The sequence below is a fragment of the Haliotis rufescens genome, unplaced genomic scaffold (assembly GCF_023055435.1).
Source record: "Haliotis rufescens isolate VD_foot unplaced genomic scaffold, xgHalRufe1.0.p SCAF_33, whole genome shotgun sequence".
Lineage (NCBI taxonomy): Eukaryota > Metazoa > Mollusca > Gastropoda > Lepetellida > Haliotidae > Haliotis > Haliotis rufescens.
Window position 1 is genome coordinate 461773 of NW_025964035.1, and position 14927 is coordinate 476699.

The 14927-nt window shown below is 41.0% G+C and overlaps 1 protein-coding gene across 1 annotated transcript; it reads left to right on the forward strand.

Annotated features, from left to right (window-relative positions):
* The first annotated feature begins 452 nt into the window (after window positions 1–452).
* On the forward strand, window positions 453–1424 carry LOC125371991 (immune-associated nucleotide-binding protein 1-like). Its single transcript, XM_048380766.1, has one exon. The coding sequence runs from the start codon at window positions 453–455 to the stop codon at window positions 1422–1424; it is 972 nt and encodes a 323-aa protein (XP_048236723.1).
* Window positions 1425–14927: the final 13503 nt, after the last annotated feature.

Consider the following 14927-nt stretch of genomic DNA (forward strand, 5'->3'; position numbering starts at 1 on the left):
TGATGCATGTCATCGATCCAAATTGTGTGGATCGATGCGCATGATATAATCACTGGATTGTCTGGTCCAGACTCGATTATTTACAGACCCCCCGTCATATAGCTGGAATATTGCTGAGAGCCGCGTTTAGCAACCAACCAACAAACTCATATGACAATATTGATGTGCTTGAATCACCACGAATTGGTAGTGGGGGACTGATGTACACATTGTACAATTGTTCATTATCATGGATATGTGGGATTATTACTTGAATTATATCCAAAGGAAGGCAATATTTGCTTTGAAGTTTGATGTTTAACGTCCACACTCAGCGATATTCCAGCTATATGACGGTGGTCTGTAAACTATCAAGTGTATAAAGTGTTATAGCAAAGAAATTGTGATCAAGTGTATTTGTTATAGATTTACCACCTGTGAAGTCGGGTAATTACCTGGAAAGAGAGATAAGGATGGTCCTTGTTGGCAAAACAGGAGTAGGGAAGAGTGCAACAGGAAACACAATTGCAGGTCAGAAGGTTTTCAGATCAGAACTTTGTGGAACATCAGTGACATCAGTGTGTGAACAACACAGCTTTGACATGAATGGTTATGAGTTGCAGCTGGTGGATGTCCCTGGCTTTTGTGACACTGGGAGATCAGCCGAAGACATCAAAGATGAGGTTTGTCTGTGCGTAACTAAGTCTTCTCCAGGAATACACGCCATTCTGTTCGTCGTCACAGTTGCTAGTAGATTCACAGATGAAGACGAGAAAACTATAAATGCGTTCTTGCAATGTTTCGGAGAAGAATGCAGGAAACATATTCTGGTTATATTTACTAGAAAGGATGATTTGGATAAAAAGAAGACAACAATCGATGAATTCGTCAGAACGTGTCCGGAATCCCTCCAGCAGTTTCTTTCTACTGTCGACGGCCGATACATGGCAGTAAACAACGACGACAAGTCACCAGACAAGAAAACATTTACCAAGGAACTTGTTAAAAGAGTCTTACAAATGGTTCAAACGAATGGTGGAAAGTGTTACACAAACGAGATGTACAAGAATGTGGAGATTCAACTGAAAATTGCAGAAGATGAAAGGGTGAAGCAAATTACTGCAGCAAACAAAGCCAGGGACGACATGCTGATTCAAAAGGAACAAGCCCGGATTGTAGCTGGGTTGAGGAAGCAACGTCTATGTGAGGAAGAGCTTGCTCGAAAGAAGGAAGAAGAAGAACAACGTTACAGGGCTCAATTGGAAGATGAACGTCGGAAGATGGCCCGAAGAGACATGAGAGAAAATGTTAAAAAGGATTCTGGGGGTTTATGGGGAGTTTTGGTAGGAGCGGTAGGAGCAGCGGCTGGCCTCATTGTGGCTGGCCCTGGTGGCGCACTTGCAGGTGCACGCGGTGGTTACTTACTTGGTTCTGCTTTTGATTGAAGTATTTTAGATGTGCTGAAAATGGACCGTCGTTAATGATTGACAACAATGATTACCGTATTCTTAAGTGTGCTCCACAGAATGTATTGATACATACTTCTTCCGTCTGACTATAAAAAGATATATACATTTCAAAAGTAAACCGGGGGGGGGGGGGGGGGGGGGGGGGGGGGGGGGGGGTAGCCTTGTGGTTAGAGCGTTCGCTCGTCACACCGAAGACACGGGTTCAATTCCCGACATGGGTACAAAGTGTTAAGCCCATTAAATGACTTTTTCTTTTCTGTTTTCTCTGTATTTTAGATAAATGAATTTGGTATTTGATGTGATAGGAATAATCTATAGCTATGATATAAGTACAAGTTGCTGTTTTGTTATGTGTGCGATGCAGAACTTCATGAGATTAGAACCGTGAAGATGTACCCTTGTGGGGAATCGAACCTGGGTCTCCAGCGAGATGAGCAAACGCTTTAACCACTGGGTTCCTCACCGTCCCCTTCGCTGTGACAATGGTGTTATCACAGTCGCTTTATCGCTTTCTCGTCTCGTATAATCGCTTTATCGTGGTGGTGTTCAGCCACGTAGAAATAGTTTGATACTTTTCTTATTTCTGAAAGCATGTTCTTCTTTCTATTTTTGTTATTAGGCTGATATATTTTTAAAACAAATCATTGGATTGAATTGGGTTTTTTCATGTTGATCTTTTAATATTTTTATAGTTTGGTTAGAAACTATTGTTTAATCACATTAGCTTGATAAGAAATTTGTTTTATCATATTAGCTTGATTGATATGTTTGGTATTTCTCGGTTTTTATCGCTGAGAATATATTTTTATAGGTTTGTAGTTTTACAGCACATGTGTGATTGATTAAAAACTAATCTTATATTGGATTAGCTTGATTGTTTGGTAATGTTTATATTTTCGGACAGATTATTCTAAAGTTGTTTTTGCCTCTGCTAGCCCGTTACTAGAACATATATCCTGCACATACTGGACCTTTTGTACATATTAAGCTGCTTTTCATTGTACATATTGGCTTGTAAGATATTTTTGGGCGCTCAGATGTTTTTGTCGTAAACAAATAAAGTTATTAAGATGCATAACTTGTAGTGTTATCAACAGTTATGGTCGGCAGATCAAACCGAGAAAGTAAAGTTTGGGTGGAGGACGCTTCAAGTGTCGTTGCCATTCCTACATTGAATTAAATCTTGAAAAGGTATTTTGAGCACAATGAAAGATATATTGTTAAATAGCATCTGAACATCGCTGAACGTCGCCCTTTTACTCCTCATGAGCGCCGATGGTCTGGCAGCAGTGCATTCTATAGAGATAGTCGTCCTTCAAGTCATTTATGCCGCAATCACATTTTGAGACAGATACCACAATTGCTTATCCATCCATTTATAGATATATCAATTTCGGAAAATCTCTTGTACTGACACAGAATCACCAGTCATCATTCAGCGTTTCCTCATCTATAATGGTTAACCTTGCTGATACGTCTTTACATCCGTGAAGATGAGGGGTAGAATAGGTTTTCAGCAACCAACTAACGGGATCAGGTGGTTTATGCATGTCATCGTATCCAAATTGCGTGGATCGATGCTCATGATGACAATCATTGGGTTGTCTGGGCCAGACTCCATTATTTACACACCATCGTCATATAGCTGGAATATTGCGGCGTCAAACAAAAAATCTACAAACAAACAAACATATTCATTAAGATTGCATCATTGTGTGGGGAAACGCTTCGGACTTTGAGAAGCTGGCGAGCACGGGTATGGTGCTGACAAACAAACGAGAATCATAACAGGGCAAATCTTGTATTCGAACCAATTGTTGTGATGCTGTCACGCCTATGGAACGCAACACGCAACAGCAAATTCCGGCATTTGAGACTACTGGGTAAACTGAATCCTAAATTAATCATCGATTTCCATATGGACTGGTCAGAGGCAAGCAAGGGACATTTATAAGCTGTACTTAACACAATACACAAGTCAGAAAGTAGCAAGGGACACAATAATTACTAACACAATGGACTGGTCAGAGGCCAGCAAGGGACACAATCTGTACTCCACACAAAGGACTGATCAGAGGCTGTACTTAACACAATACACCAGTCAGAAAGTAGCAAGGGGCACAATCATTACTAACACAATGGACTGGTCAGAGGCAAGCAGGGAACACAAGTTGTACTTAACACAATACCTCAGTCAGAAAGTAGCAAGGGACACAAGCATTACTAACACAATGGACTGGTCAGAGGCCAGCAGGGAACAAGCATTACTAACACAATGGACTGATCAGAGGCCAGCAATAGGCGAGTAAAGGACACAAGCTCTTCTAACACAATGGACTTTTCAGAAGAGAATATAAATATAATATATACTTATTTTCACAAATAAAAACAGTTTCACCTAAATCATGACATATTTAGACCCGACGACGTGAACAGCACACCACGTTACTGTCAGTGACACCGTACTACTTCACCGTCTACATAAACACAACACTGACGTCAGTGAGCGCCGCGGGACTCCAGGAGATTCATCAGTTGCAGACGTCCCCAGCGTCTCTCCACGCCGACCACTGTCTCCCCACACTTGTTCCTGGCGTCGATGTCCACCCCGTTCAGTGACAGCACAAACGTCATCGTCTCCACATTTCCTCCCAGACAGGGCAAGTGAAAGAGGTTGTAACCGTACTTGTCCATCAGTGACACATCCGCTCCTTCACTCACAAGGAGCTCCACCACTTCTCTGTTTCCCCCGTGTGCTGCCCACATCACCAGTGTCCTGCTCCACCACCCCACTACAGTCGATGTTGACACCCGTGACAGGATCCACCTCACCTCCTCCAGGTTCCCGTTCCTGCTGAAGGAGATGGCGGCAGTCTGCTGCTGAAAGAGTCGCTGTAACACAAAGTAAACTCTGTACACATCTCATCTTCATCATACATCTACATTGTTTACACCTCAAAATGTTGATACGTGGCACGAACATGGATACATCATTGAACACTTTCAACATGGCTGACAACAATATCACGATTTAGGGGAATGACGACAGTTGGTTCATGTAATTTAGGATTATTTATTACCCACGAGGTGAAGATACAAGCGGTAAGATACTAAATCCGTACGTCACACGTGTGTCGTACAATGTTGACCTTGTTTTATTCGTTTTGATCGGATAACCGTGACCTGTTACAACGGTACTACTTTTTTCATTCATAAATCGCGAGACGTCAATCATTTTGAAACTACACGGCAGAACTGAAGCAATCATGAGAGCGAGAGATATTTACAAACACTTTATTGAACCAAACAAGATAGTCACACGCATGAAATTCGGCTCGCATTCTAAGTTATTCACAGAGATTCTACAGACATTATATAATTTAACTATATCCATTTACAATGAACGACTACCAATCAATAGATCGAGAGTCCCCATGAGCATAACGCACCCGACCACTTTCGCAACTTTCAATTTGATTTAACGTGAAAGGATAAGCGTGGTGAAATGAAGTCATTTAAACTATCTGGACAGATACTAGACTTACTTGGGATGATCCGCTTGTGCCATCAGTGTCCCCTCCGAAACGTAATTGTGGCACTGTTTCGGGAGTTGTTTGTTCACGACTGCACGACCAGATCACTCAAAGTAAACATTTCCGATACAAATCATTCGAAAACTCCGTAGAAGTGTGCCTGATTTCTGATTATGTGGCCCAAAATATCCCAAATGTGAACAATAACATTTCCCATCTCTGGCGTAAAACGCTGTGAGTAGATTAGTGTTGTCTTTTCTTATTCCGGTGGCGACCTTGCTCTTTGATCGGTCGACGCTGTCACTGACATGCAAGCAGACTTGAGTTTGTTGATTTTCATGTCTTCAGTATAGGGTGGTACAGTTCACATGAATGTCTCTGGCGAACACTCTGATTTCCCTCATCCAAAATGGAACGGATATGAGAGTGAGTGAGTGAGTATGGTTTTACGCGGCTTTTAGCAATATTCAAGCAATATCACGGCTGGGGACACCAGGAATGGGCTTCACACATTGTACCCATGTCGGGAATCGAACCCGGGTCTTCGGCGTGACGAGCGAACGCTTTGACCACCCGACCGCTCCCTGACATGAGAGATCAAGGATACCGAACCTTTTTGATTGCGCAGACGGGACCTCGGCAGTGCGAGTAAATTTTTTTATAGCTGTCCTGCGTATTAACAACATGGCGCTTCAATAAGGATAAGTTGAAGAAATTCTTCCTAAAGGATCTTCAGCGTCGGTGCTGTTTTGTTTGCAAACACAACTGCAGGCGCATGTTGTTAATGCGTATGTATAGAAATGTCAACAATTTATGCACATATCAATATTCATGCGCAACCAGATTTTGCAACAGATTTCAGTTTGGTCTGTCAAGTTGTTATATATTTACACTTAAATATATATTTAACGTCGGTAATAAATAAAATACCACACTCATTCTCGTTTGATACCATTTTTACGAAACTCTTGAACTTTCTATGGTATCTGACCTCGCGTTAGCTCGGTACCATACCCTAAAAAGTCCATTCGTTTCGTAAAAATGGTATCTAACGAGAATGAGTGTAGTATTCTCTATGTAGCTACTGTTTAAAGACTGTCTGTGACATCTAGTAGTTGTAACATTATTCTGTGTTTGGTTGTAGAGTGTTAACTTTTGATTAACTGAGCTTCACAAGATGATAACGTCAGTACCATTGTTGTTTGATATTATAATAGGATAATAAGTTTGGATTATGTCAGCCTGTTTTGTTTGTGTTTTTTACGTCGCACACGGCAGTACTCAAGCAATAAGATTGTGGAGTCTGGTACAGACAGTCCGGTGGTTGACAATATGAGCACAGATCCACACACTTGGAATACAATGACATGCAAGAAGCAAGTCTGAGCCCCAACGGGTCTATACATTAGCTTGTTAATTGTATGAGCGTTCAAGGAATGAGCTTTCTGCCTGCTGGGTTCTCCCACCTTCCATGTGTAGTAGGCTTTTGTTTCGTCACAGGGGGCCGTGGTGCTCTCTCGCTTTGACTCAGATCACTCGAGGCTTAAACACACAATATGCTGTTCAAAAACTATGTAATAAACACAAGCATTATTCATACAAGTTATGGCCATTCGACAAATTTAATGTATTTAAACATTTTGACTGGTGAATAAAATTGCAGGTTATCTTAGTAGAGGTGTAAATATAAGTTAGCCTAGCGACTGACAAATCACTTAAACGAGTATCATAAATATACAACACAAACATTGAGATTGCTGTTCATCTAAGCCACGTATCTAATCACGCTTGTTGGATTGAATCTAATGGTGGTCTTCAAAACAATTGTTGACTTGTTTAAAATTAATAGAATAATTAGAGATTACATTTATCAGCTTGTTATTGTAGATAATGTTTATACGAAGGTTTGTGGAGTCAACCTTCTGGTCTGTATTTGTAACATGATAATGTGGCCATATGTGTGCACTATTGGACTGTGAGACTATCTACCACCTGCTTGGTTCTCCCACCTACCGTGTTGATCAGACTCTCGCGTCGTTACCGGGATCTGTGTAACCCTCTCGCTCTGGCTCTGACACAGGTCACTCGAGCCTGAAACACAGATTATGCTGTTGTTGTTTTTGTTGTTTAACGCCGCACTCAGCAATATTCCAGCTATATGACGACGGTCTGTAAATAATGATTGGTATCATGAGCATCGATCCACGCCATTGGGATACGATGACATGCATCAACCAAGTCAGCGAACCTGACTACCCGATCCCCTTAGTCGCCCCTAAGGACAAACATTGTCGCTTGTTACGGCAAGCATGGGTTGCTGAAGACCTATTCTACCCCGGATCAGTCAGTGAGTTGGGTTTTCGTCGCTCTCAGCAATATTCCAGCAATATCAGGCCCAGTAACACCTGACATAGGCTTCATACATTGTACCCATTTTTGAAAACGATCCCGGGTTTTCGGAGTGAAGAGCGAATGCTTTAACCACTAGGCTACCCCACCACCCCCATACTAGCTGTTCAGAAAACTAAATATTGCAGGTCAGCATTAAGGTAAGTTTTTTCCTTTCGGCAAATATGTGCCTTTCTAATTCATTCACTGATGAACTAGATTAAAAATTTGCTGTAGCATAGGTACTATAAATATACGGTAGTATTGTGACTGACAAATCGATTAAATTTATTAGATTTAGATTGCTTTTAATCTCCCCTGCTTGTCGATAGAAAAAAACACTGCCTCTGTGCTTCTGAGATATATCTCTTCTCAATGTGGAAATGTTGCAATAACTGAATAGATCGTTATATTCTTTTATAACATAAACATACAACAAGTGAGCATTACTACACCAGGAATAGAAGTGTTCACTTGTCATATCGTTCTTGACAAACGTCACAATAGTTCAGGTATCAACGACTACAGTAAACTACGTTTATAAGAACAAGCTTATAACGAACCGACGGCTATAACGAAATGTGTTTTGATCCCGTCCATTTCCTGTATATTTGCTCCAAATATGCTGTTTATATGCTTATAACGAACTACGGTTATGACGAACTGAAATTAGTGGTACCTTTGAGTTCGCTATAAATATATATATATATATATATTTATATATGTGTGTGTGTGTACGCATGCATATATGTGTGTATGTGCGTTTGTGTGTGCGCGCGCGTGTGTGTGTGTGTGTGCAATTAGGTATACGCGTTTTTGTGTGATACTGTGTGCATATGTACGTCTGTCCGTTTTTGTGTGTTGTTTGCATTATGTTTATAACGAACACACTTATAACGGACTCATTTTTTTGTCCCGACCATTGTTGTATATATGCTATTCATATGCTTATAACGAACTACGGTTATAACGAACTACAATTGAGTTCGTTAACCGTAGTTTACTGTTATTCTCTTTTTGATTATGCATATGTACAGATAAAAAAGTAGGGGATCATAAAACATAAATGTTATTACCAAGTATTAGAACAAAGAAAAATATCCTACGGTAGAACGTTTATGTTTCTACAACTTAACACCAATACACGCACGAAGTAGCGCCTCACACGTGTTGGGGGTGTCTAAGGAAGGTCGACTGATCGCTCTGGGCCATTTATTTATGTATACTGATCCAAAAACGTGAACTTTGAAATTTCCTATCTTACCCCTATCCACCTTTAAAACCGTGTGCGGTCATAACATCTACTGTCATATACTTCACTGTAGGTTGTAATATGTTTCCAGTTCGTTCAATATTATCACACAACTATCACTAGAAACTAATATTTCTTTTGGAAATTTTAAATTATTTCCGAGTGTCCATAACTTTTTGTTAAGATTGTATTTCAATACTCCATTTCATATGTGAAGGTCTTAGTTATAGACAATGTAATGCGATTCGTCAATATGTGTTGAGAAATATATTGTTGTCACGCAAACTGTGAGCATTGAAAACGAATCACTGTGACTGTATAGTCAATATTAACTGGATACTATTTATGTTGGAGGAAAAGGTGTTTATAAAAAACTATGAATGGTCTCAAAACGTATTACCACATATTTCAACCTAGCTGTTAAATAATATTACAATAGACCCGGTTACAGTTGCACAACACCACCTTAGCGCTACGACAGTCGTCAGTCCATGTAAAGGTAGCGCTGAGATCGTCTGTACTACTGAATTCCGAGCTGTATAATGTCAGTCGAGTCTATTCTTGAATCAATCCCGAATCCTGACTTAATGGTTATTTTGACAATAACCCTGCATGTGAGGGTGATCATGTTAACAGCTGTGAAGAGGAGACCTTGCGTGTTCTTCACTTTAATAACAAGTCACACCCCATTCCACATTCATTTCACATTCATTTCAGCCATTAGTTGGACTACCTTTCGATTAATTCACATCAGTATCGTCATTTTTTGAAATTATCACCTCCTGGGTCGGTGTTTATTTCAACACATACCTTCCTTTCCTCGTGAGTCAGGGCTAAAGTGGTATTAAATTGTTCCTCATTGAAATATAAGTGACAAAACCATTTCCATAATCATACAAAATCCCTGCTTGTACGATTGTGTATATATCATAAGCAAGTGTTTATGTATGACAAAGGCTCAAAGACGCAATTTTGTACGTCGTCGGATAAGTGTGGAAAGTTTTGGGGACACAAGTTGGCGCTTAACTTTTGTAATAAAAATTCATCTGGCGGAAAACCTGCAGACACCACGTACACTAAGCTTTATAATGCAACTCGAATTGATTGTCTTTCCAATAGTATCTGAAGCCAACAAATCCAGAAGATATACTGTATGGAGTACCCCGTCAACAGAAGGCACGTCCCGGGCCGCACAGTAGGGTACTGAGGTGGATTCGAACCACGGACCTTCTGATCCGAGATCGGACGCCTTGTTCCCATGACCACCACCACGAGTATCTACCACTGCCACGTGTACCTACAACCACCACGTGTATCTACCACCACCACGAGTATCTACCACCGCCACGTGTATCTACCACCGCCACGTGTATCTACAGCCACCGCCACGTGTATCTACCACCACCACGTGTATCTACCACCACCACGTGTATCTACCACCACCGCCACGTGTATCTACCACCACCAGGTGTATCTACCACCACCGACACGTGTATCTACCACCACCACGTGTATCTCCAACCACCGCCACGTGTATCTACCACCGCCACGTGTATCTACCACCACCACGTGTATCTACCACCACAACGTGTATCTACCACCACAACGAGTATCTACAACCGACGCCACGTGTATCTACCACCACCACCACGAGTATCTACAACCGACGCCACGTGTATCTACCGACACCACGTGTATCTACCACCACCACGTGTATCTACAACCACCAGGAGTATCTACCACCACAACGTGTTTCGAAAACCACAACGCGTATGTACCACCGCCACGTGTATCTTAAACCACCACCACGTGTATCTTAAACCACCACCAGTATCTACCACCGCCACGTGTATCTACAACCACCACGAGTATCTACCACCACTACGTGTATCTACCACCACCACGTGTATCTACAACCACCACTTGTATCTACCACCACCTCGTGTATCTACTACCACCACGTGTATCTACAACCACCACGTGTATTTACCACCGCCACGTGTATCTACTACCACAACGTGTATCTACAACAACCACGTGTATCTACCACCACCACGTGTATCTACAACCACCACGTGTATCTACAACCACCGCCACGTGTATCTACAACCACCACGTGTATCTACAACCACCGCCACGTGTATCTACAACCACCACGAGTATCTACCACCACAATGTGTATCTACAACCACCACGCGTATCTACCACCACCACGTGTATCTACAACCACCACGCGTATCTACCACCACCACGTGTATCTACCACAACCACGTGTATCTACCACCACCACGTGTATCTACAACCACCACGCGTATCTACCACCACAACGTGTATCTACCACCACCACGTGTATCTACCAGCACCACGAGTATCTACCACCACAACGTGTATCGACAACCACCACGCATATCTGCCACCACCACGTGTATCTACCATCACCACGTGTATCTACCACCACCACGTGTATCTACCACCACCACGTGTATCTACCACCACCGCTTCGTGTATATACAACCACCACGAGTATCTACCACCACAACGTGTATCGAAAACCACCACGCGTATATACCACCGCCACGTGTATCTACCACCACCACGTGTATTTACATGGACCAATAAATTTTCGTGGTCCATATAACGCTTGATACACAATGTCTCTCATGGAGATTAGTAATAACCACATTCAGATGATTTTTATTCGCTGAAGTTTACAGTCAAATAGGCATTTTGATAGAATTTAAGAGCATGGTCGAAACAAAAAGGTACACAAAATGTCAAAATTTTAATGTTTGTAAAAAGGAACAGGTGGTGAGAAATATACCACATTTTACTACATGTTTTGTATGGCGACCTTATTAGTTAGTTTATGATTAACTGTTGCCAAGGAGCAGTCATGCTCCATAATTTTCAGGCGGAATTACTGCTCGGTTCGTGTGTTCTGGGAACGAAACGTGACGAACGTAGCCCGCCAAATGTTTGACTAATTAATTAATGTTTGATCTAGTGTCTACAGAAGTAAACTAAAATAACTTACATCTTTGTCCTTGTTTGTTTGTTTGTTCTTAAACGCCACACTCAGCATTATTCCAGCTACATGACGGCGGTCTGTAAATAATCGAGTCTGCACAAGACAATCTCGTGACTGACATCATGAACGTCTTTCTATGCTATTGGGATGCGATGACACGCATCATCCAAGTCATCGATCCCGACCACACGATCCCGTTAGTCGCCTCTTACGACAAGCATGGGTTGCTGAAGCCCAATTATATCTTCACGGGTCTAAAAACCTCCCTGACTGAGGGTGTAAGACCGGGGAATCTTTACAATCACTACGAGCTGTTGGGTGCCATCAACGGAAGGAAAATGCTATGTGTCTGTCCAAATTGTTTATGTTTAGTTTCTGTTCCCGCATTCACATGTATATCAATATTATATTCAAGATGACAAGGCGAAAGTGGATGGCCAATGCTAGTCGCCTCTGAAACCAAGTCCTTAGATGGAGGACACGTTAGTTTCGAGAAAGCTGCTTTATGATTGGTAGATGTTGAGCATCCAGTTAGTCATTTCAATTGCCAGTTAAAGTTCACGAAAGGTCGTTCTGACGCGACCTGCATTTGGAAGTAATCCGATCGCTGGTGTTGCAGTAGCGGAAACAAAGTTTTGATTTTAATGAGATTGCAGTTCTTGTATGCAACTTGAAACATTCTTAAGGCGCACATGTTTTGAGAATTCTCTGTTTAAATCGACTTTAATTTATTTCTTCAGTTAAATCATTAAAATGTATTTATATGTGGCATATGATTATTTGTAATAGAATATTCAGAGACTCTTTTGGATCCAGTTTGTAGATAAATGTGATGTTCATGTGGATGTTAATTGTCCTCAAAGTGCTTGATAAAAGAACTCATAATTATGTGCTTGATTAACCAACATTCCCTACCAGGATACTAAGCTACCTTTACAAATTGAAACCACTTGTTAAAATACATATACATTGTATCTTGAAGACTTGTTTGTTATATTGACTTGTACTTTTGCGCTGAATAAAAACCTGTACTGGAAACGTTTGTCGATAAGTAGATATTCCCGAGGAAAGCATGACTCACTGGCAAGGTCACACTGCCTCTACTACAGACGAGATAAGGCTCACTACTGCAGGATTACATCGAGGTGTTTGGTGGAGACACGACACGACATGCAGCAACATTTTAACTTCAAACTCCTACGTATCTGGGCACTGTAGCACTGTATTGCTCAACAAATTGCCATGGCTGTGTTTTTGCGATTGATTCTCAACCATTTTGTAACACTATTCGGGGTTAGGACCCAGAGTGGTTTATAATTATTTAGAGATATCTTGGATATTCAGAGACATACATCTATGGAAATGTCTATTTCAATTTTGACTTGGGGATTTTGTGATGCAGTTAGTAGAAATATTTGATGTGTTTATGTGTCGATTTGTGGATGTTAATTGTATGGAATACTTGTCTTTTGATACTGAATTGTACTTTTACATTGAATACAAACCTGTTTTGGAAACGTCTGTCTATACGTTTCAATACCATGGGTGAATCTTTAGTGAAGATTATTGAAGGGATAATGCAAGCGGTGTGCTCCTCCCACTATACACTGTAGAGCAATACAGGTTCAAGGGCACAGTATACGTCTTTAGGAGAAGTCGCTATTCTCGGGGAGAAGTCGCTATTCTCGGGGAAAAGCATGACTCATTCAGTTGGTCACAATGTCTACCTTATAGAGTAGCGTGGCCTTCTAAGACAACACAACCCCATACCTATATATTTTCGTGGTCAACCCTTGATACATCATATGTCTCATGGGAAGATTAGTAATAACCACAACCAATTGATCCTAATTCGGCGAAGTTAACAGTCAGATACGCATTATGATAGCATTTTAGAGCATGGTCGAAACATAAAGGTAAAACTGTCACAATTTTAATGTTTGTTAAAAGGAACAGGTGGTGAGAGATATACCACATTTTATTACATGTTTTGTATGGCGACCTTATCAGTTAGTTTATGATTAAATGTTGCCAAGGAGCAGTCATGCTCCATAATTTACTGCTTGGTTCGTGTGTTCTGGGAACGAAACGCGACGGACGTAGCCCGCCAAACATTTGACTAATTAATTAATGTTGGATCTAATGTCGGCTAATGCAAAATTAACTTGACTCCTCGTCTCTACGTCAGGGACGGTGGGGTAGCACAGTTGTTAAAGCGTTCGCTTGTCACGCTGAAGACCCGGTTTCAATACCCCACATGTTGCTTTCATTTGCATCATATACGTATATGTGTATTTCCTCTCCATGTCAAATTTAGTACTTTCATGTTATTGATGCAGTGGCTAAAGGACGAGGTATGGTGACAATCCGATTAGTTTCTACCGCTCTTCCCATTAGTCATTGTGCTGCAATGCTGCTGTAAATTTTGACTTTCATATTTTCTAAATAGGTTTCAAACTTGTAATTACTTTTGGAATTTTAATGCAGGTCTGCAAGAATACTGTTGACGACCGTACACCACACATGCTCATGGATTGAAATCCCGCTAAAATACCAACCAATCAGGTTCCGTAACTCGATGTGTGCACACGAGTCAGTGGAGGTCACCTATTATCGAGGACTTGTTGCCTGTTCGAAAATAACGTATGCTCGGATACTTCTGTTGGACAACACCGAGGTGTTTGGTACAGACACGATAACTTGTGACAAAGCAGACAGTTTAAGGTTTGTATGATGTATGATTTAACCTAAAGGGATTTTGCTTAATATTTAGTCGTCAGCCATGAAAAGGAAATAAACCCTTAAATATAACAATGAAAATATTTTGTATGTTTTGACATAATTTAGATTATGCAATGACTGTGTCTACATATAAATACCTTCTTCCACCACTTTATTAGTATGGGTGACAGTTGAAATAGGGAAATATTGCCTATAAAACTCTCTCACAAGTTGCCCTCAACTTCATCAAGTACTGTCTAAAGAACAAATTAATAATTTCTCATGGGACACATTCAGCTAGTTGTTTGATTTACGTATATAATACGTATCTATTCCCCATGGGAAGATAAACAATAAAGTTGCTAAATTAACTGTATGCATAGCGTCACTAAGTGCCACTATTGTGCTACCTTCTAGCTTCTGTTGCGCCTACTGTTGCTCCACTAAAGCTCCACCATCTAGTCACGTCTGTACCACATTTGCTTTACAACATACTCTGTTACTTTCATGCTGGTTGATGTAGGATTATTGAGTTACCGTGGTATATTGTCTGTCCA